The 12019-nt window shown below is 43.2% G+C and overlaps 1 protein-coding gene across 1 annotated transcript in view; it reads left to right on the top strand.

Moving 5' to 3' along the window:
• The window catches only part of WDR4 (WDR4 tRNA N7-guanosine methyltransferase non-catalytic subunit), a 33346-nt gene that overhangs the window by 15884 nt on the left and 5443 nt on the right, over positions 1-12019 (top strand). Inside the window, exons 6-9 of the mRNA XM_074983410.1 lie at positions 922-982; positions 3206-3304; positions 9362-9426; positions 10768-10951. Coding sequence (XP_074839511.1) covers positions 922-982; positions 3206-3304; positions 9362-9426; positions 10768-10951 — 409 coding nt within the window. The remainder of the gene's footprint in view (positions 1-921; positions 983-3205; positions 3305-9361; positions 9427-10767; positions 10952-12019) is intronic.

Genomic DNA, 12019 nt, shown 5'->3' on the forward strand with positions numbered 1-12019 from the left:
GTTGCGCTTAACTTGCTCCCCACTGGCCCTGGCTCAACCCCCGCCCCCCAGCTCCGCACAGCCCTGGCTCTCCCCCTCCCCTTCAGCTCCCCTCACCATCCGCGTGTACCTCCTGCTCACCCGCCTCACCCCAGCTTCTGGCTCTAGCTTACCACCCCTCACGCGTGGCTTTGGCTCAATACCCCGCTCTGTTTCAGACCCCTCACGCACAGCCCCAGTTCAATCCTCCCACCCCAGTTTGAACCCCCAACGTGCAGCACTGGTTCAGGGCCCCACCATTCTCGTGCAAGGCTTTGATTCAACACCCCACCCTGGTTCAAACCGCTCCCGTACACAGCTCCAGTTCAAACCCCCCGCATGCGGCCCTGGTTCAAACTGCCTGCAGCCTGGCTCACCACTTGAACAGGGCTCTGGCTCACCACCCCCACGCACAGCTCCAGTTCAACTCCATCCCTCACCCCCCTGCAGCTCTAATCCCCCCAAGGCTTAGCCCCCTGCCCACCTCCCACGGCCCCAACCCACTGCCAGGCTTAACTCTCCCCAGCTGCCCCCACTACCCCAAGACTTACCTTTCTGCTGCTTCCCCAGCTGCGGAACATGTGTTCCCCCAGGGAAAAAGCCGGACCCCCACTTACGCGAAATCCGGGTTACGTGAGGGAGCATGGAACGGAACCCTCGCGTAACTCGAGGGTCTACTCTATGTGGAATATCTTTCCAGGACTAATAGATAGTGACGTTGTCTGCCAGTTAGTTTGAAGTGATAAGCTACTGTTTTTCTGTAACTTATGTCTTTCTGTTGCCTTCTGAAAGTGTATGTAGTAGATGACAGTATAACCTTAAAAGATGCTCTTACTATTATTTTGGTATTTTGTTTACACTCATGCTATGTAAATGTTGAACTGTTACCATCTTTCCCTTTAGGTTTGTAAGCAGAATATTTGTAATACCAAACTATCCAGATCTTATGCTATCAGCTTCTGGGGTATGTATTTTAATCCGCTGAAAAAAGTGTCTCTCTTGTGAGTCAGATTTCACAGTTTTCTGCTTGTTTCTGTAGAGGTGGAAGGCTTGCACTTGAATTCCACTCCTACTGACATTCTACTCTGAGTTTTCTATTGTTTAGCCATGCCAGTTGCTTATTAGGGAAAATATTTAGTTCTTAGTCCACAGATAAGGACTGAAATTGACATTTCTATAAATAATGGAAGCACTTTCACCATATTTTTTTTTTGGTTTAACATGACCTCTACTAACTCGTAGAAATCTCTGGAATGCTCTGCAAGTTACTGAACGCTGCTCACAGTGTAGTGCTCTAAAATGTAGTGTAGTGCTGATCTCAGTGTAGTACTGAAGTTTGGGATGGAGGAAATATTGATCTATATGTAGTTGTTTGCAGTTATGGTTAGATGGCTCTTTATTAAGTGTTCCTGTCTCATAAGATGTATAGGGAATGCGTTTGAAGATGAGCACAGAGTATGCTGAAATGCTAAATGGCCATGTATAGAAGGTCCACTAGAACATGTTGAGCCTGTTTTGAAGTTGAATGTTAATTTATGGCTGCATGCATCTTAAATTTTGATTTTAAAATTTAATTACTGTACTTTTGTCTTGCCAACGGTCTCCACTTTTAGGTTGACGCTTCTTTGTTTTCTGTCCACTTCTGATTCCTTCCTTCCTTCTAAAGATACCTAACAAATAGCTGTACTGTATTTGTGTGTCCCTCATTCTTCACACCTCAGGATTCTTTGTTACAAGGCTTCTTTCCACGAGGATATGGGGTCAGCTAAATCCGTGCACTCTTTTTTTCTAGTTCCTTGGGATGTGGAGATCACATAGCTCTCACCCATCATCTCTTCAGGATAAACTGATGCTTTAGAGCACTGACAAATTAATTCAAAAGGAATTATTGAGATAGATTAAACATTGGGTGGAGCAGCCGTGACCGCCAATGTCCCTCTGTCAGTTAATAAGCACCAGAATCCCACATATTTTTCTTTAGTTCATTTAAGATGAACTAATGTGTTTTAAGTCTTAATAAATCCTTTCCTCCATGCAACACCGTCTGAGCTGTATGACATATGGTTGTAGGTAAAGCAAGAGTTGTTTAATCAGCAGAACTACATGGCAATTCCAGACCCTGAAAGAATGAGCAATTGGAGGTAATCTCAAATGATCTCGAAGGGAGGAAACAATATTCTGTAATGTGTATTCAGCAAGGGAGAGAAATTCTCATTTAATTTTGTTATCCTTGCGATTGAACTCTGGTATAACTGATACTAATGAAACTGCACAGCTGGGCAGAACACACTCTAGAATGGAAGTCTGCAATGTTGCGATAACTGTTCTATCTTTTTTGATTTGATTTCTTCCTATTGTATGCCCAAAGGGCTTTTATTTTGTTCTCACATGGTACCTCCCTGAGCGTTCGTCTACACTTACTTGGAGGTTGGTCAGGTTCGATCTTCCACCCTTCCTTAAGATCTTTTGTAGTTTGATTTCGCACACCTAATGAGGAGGTGTAAAATCAAACCATCAGAGGTCAACAGTCGACCCCTGTACTCTTCATGCTTAGAAGGCATAAGGGAGGTCAGTAGGAGAGTTTTTCCTGTCATCCTCCCTCCGTGAGGACAGCCAGATAAATTGATCATTGCCATGCAGTTGCCATAGATGGAAAGGTGTATCTAAGATCAACTTTAAGGTCCAGCGTAGACTTGCCCTGAGCAATTTCACTGATTGCTCTGTCCATGGCTTTAGTAGTCTCAGAGAGCTTCAGTGGTATTTCCTAGGACAGAGTTTAGTCTCAGAGGTAACCAAATTAAATGAGGTTTTTCTCCCTCACTGTTTCGTACAAGGGTAGGTGGGTGAAAGAACTACTAAAGAGGAGCATCATTAAGATGCTGTGTGCATAGCAAATTTACTGTTATCCTATTTACAAGACTCTCAAAATCCACTCACCCAGCAACTTAATTTCCACTACAAAGGAAAAATAATTTTGTGTGATTGAATAAGTTGAGCCAAATTATGTATTCTTTAAAGTGCCTTATCTGCAATTTGAGAACATTTAAACCAGTTTTTGAGAGTTTAGAATCTCTTCCATGAAGCATCCTAAGGGGAAGTATGATTCAGCTCGCTTCTGAAGACTGCAACTGGTGTCTGTGTGCCAGGGTTTGTTTTAATAATCAACTTGTCCATTGAACTTTTTCAGGATTGTACTTTAAGGCTTTGGGAATACAGAAGTGGAAAAGAAGTACAGTGCTGTTATCTAAACAGTTTGAATAAGACCGAGGCAACCAAACATGACAAGGTATGGATGTGTGATGAGTTGTACCTGTTATACATTCATTGTACTGCTGAACCCTGTGGTTTAAAAACATGTTCTCTTACTATTTTAGTATTAAAACCAGCTCCTCTTTATGGTGGTGGGTAGGAGACCCCATGAAAATTCTAACACCACAGTTTTTAGAATGGGATTTTCAGTGCTGAAGTGATTTGAAAACATAAATCCCACTGAGACTGAACAGAATTTGTACTCATGAGTCATAAGGGGCTGGTCCATGCATCAACTGAGTGCTTAATATGCAGCCTTCTAGTTTGCTGTGCACTAGCTGTCTGTATGAAGCCTGCCACTGTGCACGAAAAGTTTCGTAGTGCACTTTGACTGGCAAAGGCAAACTACAGTTCGAAGTGCACTGCACAACTTAGTAGGGTTTGTGCAACTGGTTAACATGCCGCAGGCAAGAACGCCCGCTTTCTGGGCACTAAATTGCTGTGTGGACCAGCTTGGAGGCACTTCTGAAAATGCCACCCTGCATTTAAAAAGAACTTTGTGTAGTTCTCCCATACTTGGAGTTAGAAAGTAAAATGAAGCTTTTAATTTGTCTGTTGTATGCAAAGCTTGCCCTTAAACCCAAAATTATTAAACAGAAACATCTGGGCTGTGTCTATACTACCTCCCTACTTCAAAGGGAGGATGGTAAGTAGGGTGTAGGGAGTTTATTAATGAAGTGCTGTGCTGCATACGCAGCACTTCCTTAAGCAAATTCCCCCTCGCGGCAACCCTGAAGTGTTAAACTTTGAAGTACCAGCATGCGTCGAGCAGCGGCTCACCTGCCAGTACTTTGAAGTGCCTGGGTACTTCCAAGTGCCTTTACTCCTCAAAATTTACTCCTCAAAACAAGTTACCAGAAGTATTGCCTTACTGAATTGAAACTCGGGAGTATATTTTAATTTGTACTGAAAACTCATGGCTCTGGTAGTACCCACTCTTGCCTCCACATGCGATTTGTTCCATACTAGCAGTTGGAACAGCACAGAGTTGTCCTTTCCATTTGCGTTGCGTCTGTGCTACCTACCACTTTGCCTGCTCAGTCATCCATGTGTTACGTATCTGTGGGAAGCCATCCTTTCCTTGGTAGGTTAAGGGTTTTTTCTATGTGGGTGTCTAGCTTCCATTGAGACTGCAGTGCTGGATCGCCTTCCATACGAGTTTGGTAGGTGACACTTTCCCTCTGAGTTAGTCAATATCCCAACCCAGTGTTAGTTACGGGTTTCAGGATAGTGACTGTAGGATAAAACTCGAGGGACTGATCACTCATGGGCACTCTTACTCCAGTGTCCAGGCGAGAATCCAAGTGAAGTGATTCTGCATGCTGATGGTGTCCTGTAGTTTGAGTTGGAGAGACTCTCCTCCCACAGCTGAGTGGTAAGCGTGCTTTAAAAGTTTGCCACTTAAAGTGGGCTATGTATGGCCTGATCTTACAGGCCCAGCTGCACGTTCTTATCTACTTAACCGGGAGTTGAGCAGGTGGAAGGACTGTAGGATGAGGCCAAAACTTGTCAAGAACTTTGGGATCTACATTTGAAAAGTGCTTTCTCAATATTATGAAAAGGTCATTAACAAGTTCCTTTGTGTCAGAGGAATAGAATAGCATGCAAGTGCTTCTCAAATCCACAGGTAAGCACCTCAGAGTGGTCTTCTGTACTGCTGAATCTAGTGTCCTCCTGAACCTAGAGTTTGCTTTTGTTTGCATTTCAAACCTGAGAGAGCTCTTTTGCTCCCTGCACAGTAAGAAACTAGCAGGTTGATGTTATTAAACTGTCATGAAATACTAATGAGAGGAGCCATTACAGACTGTTCTCGAACTAATGCATACTCCTGTAGACTGATAAAAATCCCATACCCGGTTTGAAGAAACATTCTTTTTCAGAACTGTATATACAGCCCTGGAGCCTATCATTCATTTACTGCTACGCCTGGTGATTTTCAGAAATAATGTAACAGCCTCTTGCTGTCACCTTATGTGATGCCACATGAGTAAATTGCTCCTCCTGGGCTGAGAGAAGCGTGGAATGGAGAACATTTACACTTTTTTTATGGTACCAGGAACCTATACTCAGTTTCTTTCCCACCAAGAAAAAAGCCCCAGAAATCTTATCTGCAACATGTCAGCTATATCTCTGCAAGCCAGCATTATTTTACAACTCTTCTTCTATACAGCTCCAAAGAAAAATTATTAGTATCTGTATCCAGATGGGTTTCTTGGAAGCCAGTATCATTTCAGGTTGACTATTCTTGAATCCGTGAGACCTTTGCTTTTTGCAAATTCTCACAAACAAAGTAGCTTTTTTCCATCTCCTCTAAAAAGCTGTCCTTGGATTGACTCCAGGCTTGTGGGATGATGGAATCTATCAATTAGCTTTCAAAGCCAGTGGCTTCAAACACTGTTGCTTTAATTATGTATACTAATATACTGATCAAACCAGACATCACTGTTTGTCTGCTTCTTTTAGAAGCACAGCACAGCCTTCAATATGCCATGTTGCTCACATATCAGACCTTTGTTTTTTGTGTGTGCATGGCTGTCGGTGATTAAATTCCTCAACTTCAGATTGTTAGCATCCAACCAATTCAGTCTCATAGTCAACATGTTCTCTGTAGTTAGCCCATGCCTGAGGACCAGAAGAGAGCCTACTCTGCAGAAGTCTGATGTTGCGTTCAGTGGCAGAAATACTGAAGAAGTCACTGCTATAACTTTGTGTTACTGCCCTCTCTCATGAAGGCAAATGGAGGAAGACAGAGACTATCTTATTCTTATTGACTTACTGTTGCCTTGTTCTCTGCAAAGTGCAAATGGTGCATTAGCTACCAGTGTGTCTGATTACCAGAGAGATCAGACGGGATGTCCTTGTTTTTTCTGCTGCTTCCGTTGGCATTTTATGACTTTTGCTATTTGTACCCATTGTGAGTTCAGTGAAGCCTGTGAGATGAATGGCTTGCATTTGTTTCTTTGTTATAATTGTGCTTTGTTGTAATAACCATGCATATGAGCAGAAGAATTGATTTGTTTTCACCTTCCATCAAGCACAGTATGCTTGTCTTGGGAAATGTATGGTTGTCCAGAAGTGATGTAGAACTATTCTCAGGCAGAGTCATTTTAGCTGATGATAGGGGACAAATCCCACAGTCATGTGGGCATGGACTAGATAGTCCAAACGTTCACCTGATCGGATTCATTTGTTTTGAGAAGCTTGTCTAAAAGTCAAAAGCGAAATTGTGCATTTATACCTAGTAGATACTTCTAGTGTGCTTCACAGAATCACTGCTTCTAACTGGCTGAAGTAACAAGAGTGACACCTGTTTACTGTGGATGGTTTTGTACAGATATCTTTTTACTTGGTTCAGTGCTCCCATGGGCTTGTCTAATGAACAAAATAGTGTTTGAACTTTTTCACAATTAAATAAGTTACTAGATCTGATTTCACATCAGTAAAACACCCTATCAAACTGACAATTTCACTGTGCAGTTGGGCATGTAATAAGTGTTTTTTCTATAGATATGTCCAGCGTATGCCTATCTTGTCTATCAGCATCACTTGTGCCACACATTGTCTGATAGGCGTTGGTGCTGAAGCAGATGCAGCATACAACTTTTTTTCTTTTTTTTTTTTTTTGAAGTCTAGCTAGCTCACTGCTATTGTTTGCAAAGTAGAGAAGGAGCCATGTCTACAAAATCGCAGTGTAACTATTCTGCTTAGCCAGCTGTGGAGCTATTCACGGTAACTGCAGTAAACTCTCTCACCAAAGCTCTTCACCCTCACCTCCTTCCGCTGTCTTAAACCTGAAGTGATGTAGTATCCACGCATTATGTGGAAGGACTGGATCCCATCTGTAAACGTGGAATAATTGTTTCCACAGAGCAGCAACAAACCAATCCCATCTGTTCTCGAGTGCTCTGAAATTTATTTCTCTGTTTATAGTGACCTTTAGAAAATGTTCCCCTCATGTCCAAATAGATGATTAGAGGAGGGAAGTACGTGCTGCCTGATTTTTATTTTCAGCTTAGAGATGACATCGCAGAATGCATTCTTTCCTTCTCTGTAATTAAGATGTTTTACATCACTAATGGAAGGCAGATATGGATGGGAGCTGCTGTATAATCTTTTTTATCTTGCTGCTTGTGTGTCTGTATTTTTGTAGCTTTAAACAGTCCTGGATGAATGTGGTTCTCTGGGTAGGGATGGTGGGGAAGTCACTTGCTTGATGTTGAAAAGCAATTCAGCCCTTGTTTGCTCCTCCAGATTGCATGTCCAGACGTAAATCTCAGGACACTGCCTGCACTCCAATAGCCAGCTCACAAAGTAGGAAGCCTGTGATGGCTGCGAACTCAAGTCAGGAGCAATGGCTAACCAGGGGCTGTGTGCAGTATCTCACCATTCATTCAGCCAGTGTTGCGCCAGCAAAGATGCTCAAAAGCCCCTTTAAAAATGTTGCCACCATAATAAAGGAAGAAGTAGAATCATTTCCTCCTCCTGCTGGAGCTGAGTTATTCATAGAATCATTGAACACTAGGACCGGAAGGGGCCTCGAGAGGCCATCGAGTCCAGTCCCCTGCCCCGACGGCAGGACCGACCACTATCTACACCATCCCTGATAGACATCTATCTAATCTGTTCTTAAATATCTCCAGCAAGGGAGATTCCACAACCTCCCTTGGCAACTTATTCCAGTACTTGACCACCCTGACAGTTAGGAACTTTTTCCTAATGTCCAACCTAAACTTCCCTTGCTGCAGCTTAAGTCCATTGCCTCTTGTTCTCTCCTCAGAGGCCAAGAAGAACAAGTTTTCTCCCTCCTCCTTATGACTCCCTTTTAGATACCTGAAAACCGCTGTCATGTCCCCCCTCAATCTTCTCTTTTCCAAGCTAAACAAGCCCAATTCTTTCAGCCTTTCTTCATAAGTCATGTTCTCCAGACCTTTTATCATTCTAGTTGCTCTTCTCTGGACCTTCTCTAATTTCTCCACATCTTTCTTGAATTGGGGTGCCCAGAACTGGACACAATATTCCAGCTGAGGCCTAACCAGCGCAGAGTAGAGCGGAAGAATGATTTTTCGTGTCTTGTTCACAACACACCTGCTAATGCATCCCAGAATCATGTTTGCTTTTTTTGCAACAGCATCACACTGTTGACTCATATTTAACTTGTCATCTACTAGAACCCCTAGATCCCTTTCTGCTGTACTGCTTCCATTCCTTCCAGAGATGTCTCCAGGACTTTTAAAAATACAAGAGAATAAGCTACCTTTGCAGTCATGGGTGTTCAGTACCCCTGGCAGAATTCTTGCTTTTTTTTTTTTTTTTTAAACAGCTTAATTACCACCCACCCTCAGATCAAGTTACATGCACTTTAATGCTGTGCTCCACAGGCAGTATATTCAGGATAGCTTTTGGGTGGGAAGTAGCACTGTATGCAGCAAAGGCATTTAATAGCTTTGGTTATTAGCACTTCTGCTGAAGTGGGCCATGTTACTCTCACCTTCTTTCTTACAGCACACATTCCGCTGCAAACTGGTTTGTTGAAGAGTAAAATAGAGCCCACTTTACAAAAAGAATGTCTACCCATCACTGCATTTGCTTTTCACGTCAGACCTGGTGACTACTGCCTTCCTGTTGTATGTAACCTACAAACCAACAGTGTGGCATTCTGATTAAGGACACTTAAATATGTGAATATTTGGGCTGTAATTCATAGCCCTTAAAGGATAAAAAAAAAAGTTATGGTCTCCTTTACGCGGCACCTGCTGGTTTATTTGCTGTGGCTCTCTCATTAGGCTCTCTGCTGACTTCATGTGTGGCTAATTTATTCAAATAGTTATGCTGAACACTTGGTGGGCATGTACAGAGGCAAAACTGTTCTATACTGGGTGGGGGCTAGGCCTACTTTCCCGCTACCATCTTACACTTGACTAAATTATTTCTTTAAATGGAGCTCCGCATTAAATTCCAGAGGTTGAGATCCTAAATGAAATGTTCCCCCCCAATTGTGTAAGGTTATAATTACATCTTTTTTCCCTCCTGTCAGAAATACACCGTGTCGAAAATTGCCTATTGTTGTCAAGGAAATTCCGTTGCCGTTTTATGCGACTGGTAAGAATAAAAAGGAGCAGTTGTTAAAATTATAGCTATTTAAACAAGGGCAGGGGCTATAAGACAACCGTTGCTTGGCATTTCAGACTCTGAATATAAAGGGGCTGTCCTGTTTTGAGCTCTTAAAGAGGTGGGCTTCATCATGAGCATGTCAGTGGCTTTAGCATGAGTATCATGAGGGAACTTACTGTACTCAATATCAGCTCGAAAGTTCTTGCTTTACTATTTTCTCGGAGTACTTTTTATAGTCCTTATATAGTCTAGCTACTCCTGAGTTCAGAGAAGAGTAGAAAAGCTCTCAAAGGCCAGGGTCTTTGGGCCTGAGTCAAGTCTCTCTGTACTGTTCTGTATGGTGGGAGTAAATGCAAGCTAACAGAAATACCAACATGAAACAGCATTAAGGGCCACAGCTAAGGGGCTGAGCTTCCCATTGGGCCCAGGGATAAGGGCTCTGCCATGCAGCAGAGTACTAGTGAGCAATGAGGCCAGGGCATTGCTGAAGAACCCTGCACCAGATCCCAGACTGTCATTCCCTGTGAAGCCTAGCAGGTTGAGCTCCATGCAACGCACAGGCTTGGGCATGGTGAAAAAGAGAATGGCGTCTGAAGTTGCCTGTGTGTGAAGTTGTCAGCTCCACCAGGAAGGTACTTTCCCCTTTTGTGAACCTCTCATTTCCCAGCATGGGAGCCTGGTTCCGGTGAACTGAACTGAGATACCTACTGTTGGGCTTAACAGGTCTCAGGAAGCTTTGTATGTAGAGGTTGTGGATGCTGGGGAATAGGTATTGAGCTTCCCTGTCGCACACCCAGCCCCCCAAGCAGAGCCCATTTTCTTGGCCCTTTTTAGTAGTGTTCTGTCTCCTTCCCCTCCCTCACCTTGTTTTTGCTGCTGCTCTTTAATTACTTTTCAATCTGTGAACTCTATGGGAAATTGCACTGTGCAACAATACATCTTAGTATGAAAAAAAATCTTTGGTAGCATGTGGCTTACTGTTTTTGGTAACCTTCCTCTTAAAATAATGTCTGACTTGCGAAAAAGGAATTCAGCGTGTGTGTGTGTGTGGTTTTTTTTTTAAACTAGTGTAACATTTGGGGAAAAATACTAAATTCTATAGCATCTGCTATTTACTTTGGCCTCTGAGGGTGTAAATAAAGTAGTTTGTGTTGGGGAATCAGGCTTTTTTGGTTTTTTTTGTTTGTTTGTTTTTTGGTTGTACTTAAAATGCTGCTGATCTCGCTCCAATACAAATTTTGGAGTGTGTAGGTATAATTTACTGTGTTCAAGTGAGAGCTCCAGGCAGAGTCTGTGATAATGGTAAGAACATTTTCTTTGTCTTTAAAGTATTCCTACAGTTTACATCTTCCAGTTTGATGCTGCTACCCAGCTATTAGACTACAAACACCAGATCTGTTTGAAGCATAAAGGCTGGGACATTGCATTTGAGGAATCGGGTGGGCTCTGGATACTCCAGGAGGACAAAGAAGCACCACTTTTACTCTACAGGCCTGTGGATGGACAGTGGGAGGTTAGATATACCCTGATACAATTGCCAATATCTTATGTCTTCTCCAGTCCCCGCACCATAAGGCAGAATAATTGAGTGAAAATTAAACGGCACAATTACTTTAATGCATTATGGTTCTGAGTTGAGGTCAGACCTGCATCTGATCAAAATGGACTTAACTGAGTTTCCCTAATTTGTGCAGTCTCAGCTCAAGAGGCCCCCCAGGACTGGCATAGAAGGCTTAGGATTGAGGTGCCTCCCCAATAGCTAGCGGCCTTACACTAGTATCTCTTCTCTTAAACATTCATTTCACTCTGTTCAAAACAACCCCACTGTGCTCTTATCCAGTTTGTACCTTCTCAGGCTTTTTGTCCTTGGTAAGGAGGAGCTGCTGCAGCTCCTCAGACCATCTTCTTACCTCAACCCAGTGGTTAAGCTAAAAAAGGAGCATGGGGGCGCACAGCTCCTTCTCTTCCCAAAATCCCAGTGAGAGCTCCTGTTCTTCCATGGATTTGAAAAACTGCTCCTCTCCTAACTGGCTGGTGATGAAGGCTTGCTGAGGGGGCGGATGTCACATGCGAGCAGTCAGAGGAGCTGTCTGCTTGAAGAACAAGACTCTATAGCTTCCTACCAGTAGGCTGTGCAGCAGCACTAGTTTCTCGGTCATAGTCGACCACCCTCACCTTGTCCCAGCAGCTAACTATTTTTACAAGACAAGGGTCAGCTTCCACACGGGAGAGCATGACACACTGGCATAGGGCTGCAGCCCAGGAAAACTGTCAGCCCTTGATCCATCCCAGTGAGATGGATCACTAACTCACTTTTTAAAGTGCTTTTGCCTTCAAGCCCGGTGGTAAATTTAGATTCTGCTAGTGGCCTTCAAGAAGAGAGAGCTGGACTGGAAAAAAAGGCTTTAAGAAAAAGTGCTTCCTGCCCACCCTTTTCTGCACCTATCTTAAAAGGAGTGTCTGTGAGGAGAGGACAAACAATGGTGCACCCCCCCCCCCCTTTAGTATTTGTTATAGTTCCATTGAGATCAAAGTCAGATTCCCTATACAGTAAATCCTCAAGTTATGCGGGGATTGCATT

The sequence above is a fragment of the Carettochelys insculpta genome, chromosome 1, assembly GCF_033958435.1.
Source record: "Carettochelys insculpta isolate YL-2023 chromosome 1, ASM3395843v1, whole genome shotgun sequence".
Classification (NCBI taxonomy): domain Eukaryota; kingdom Metazoa; phylum Chordata; order Testudines; family Carettochelyidae; genus Carettochelys; species Carettochelys insculpta.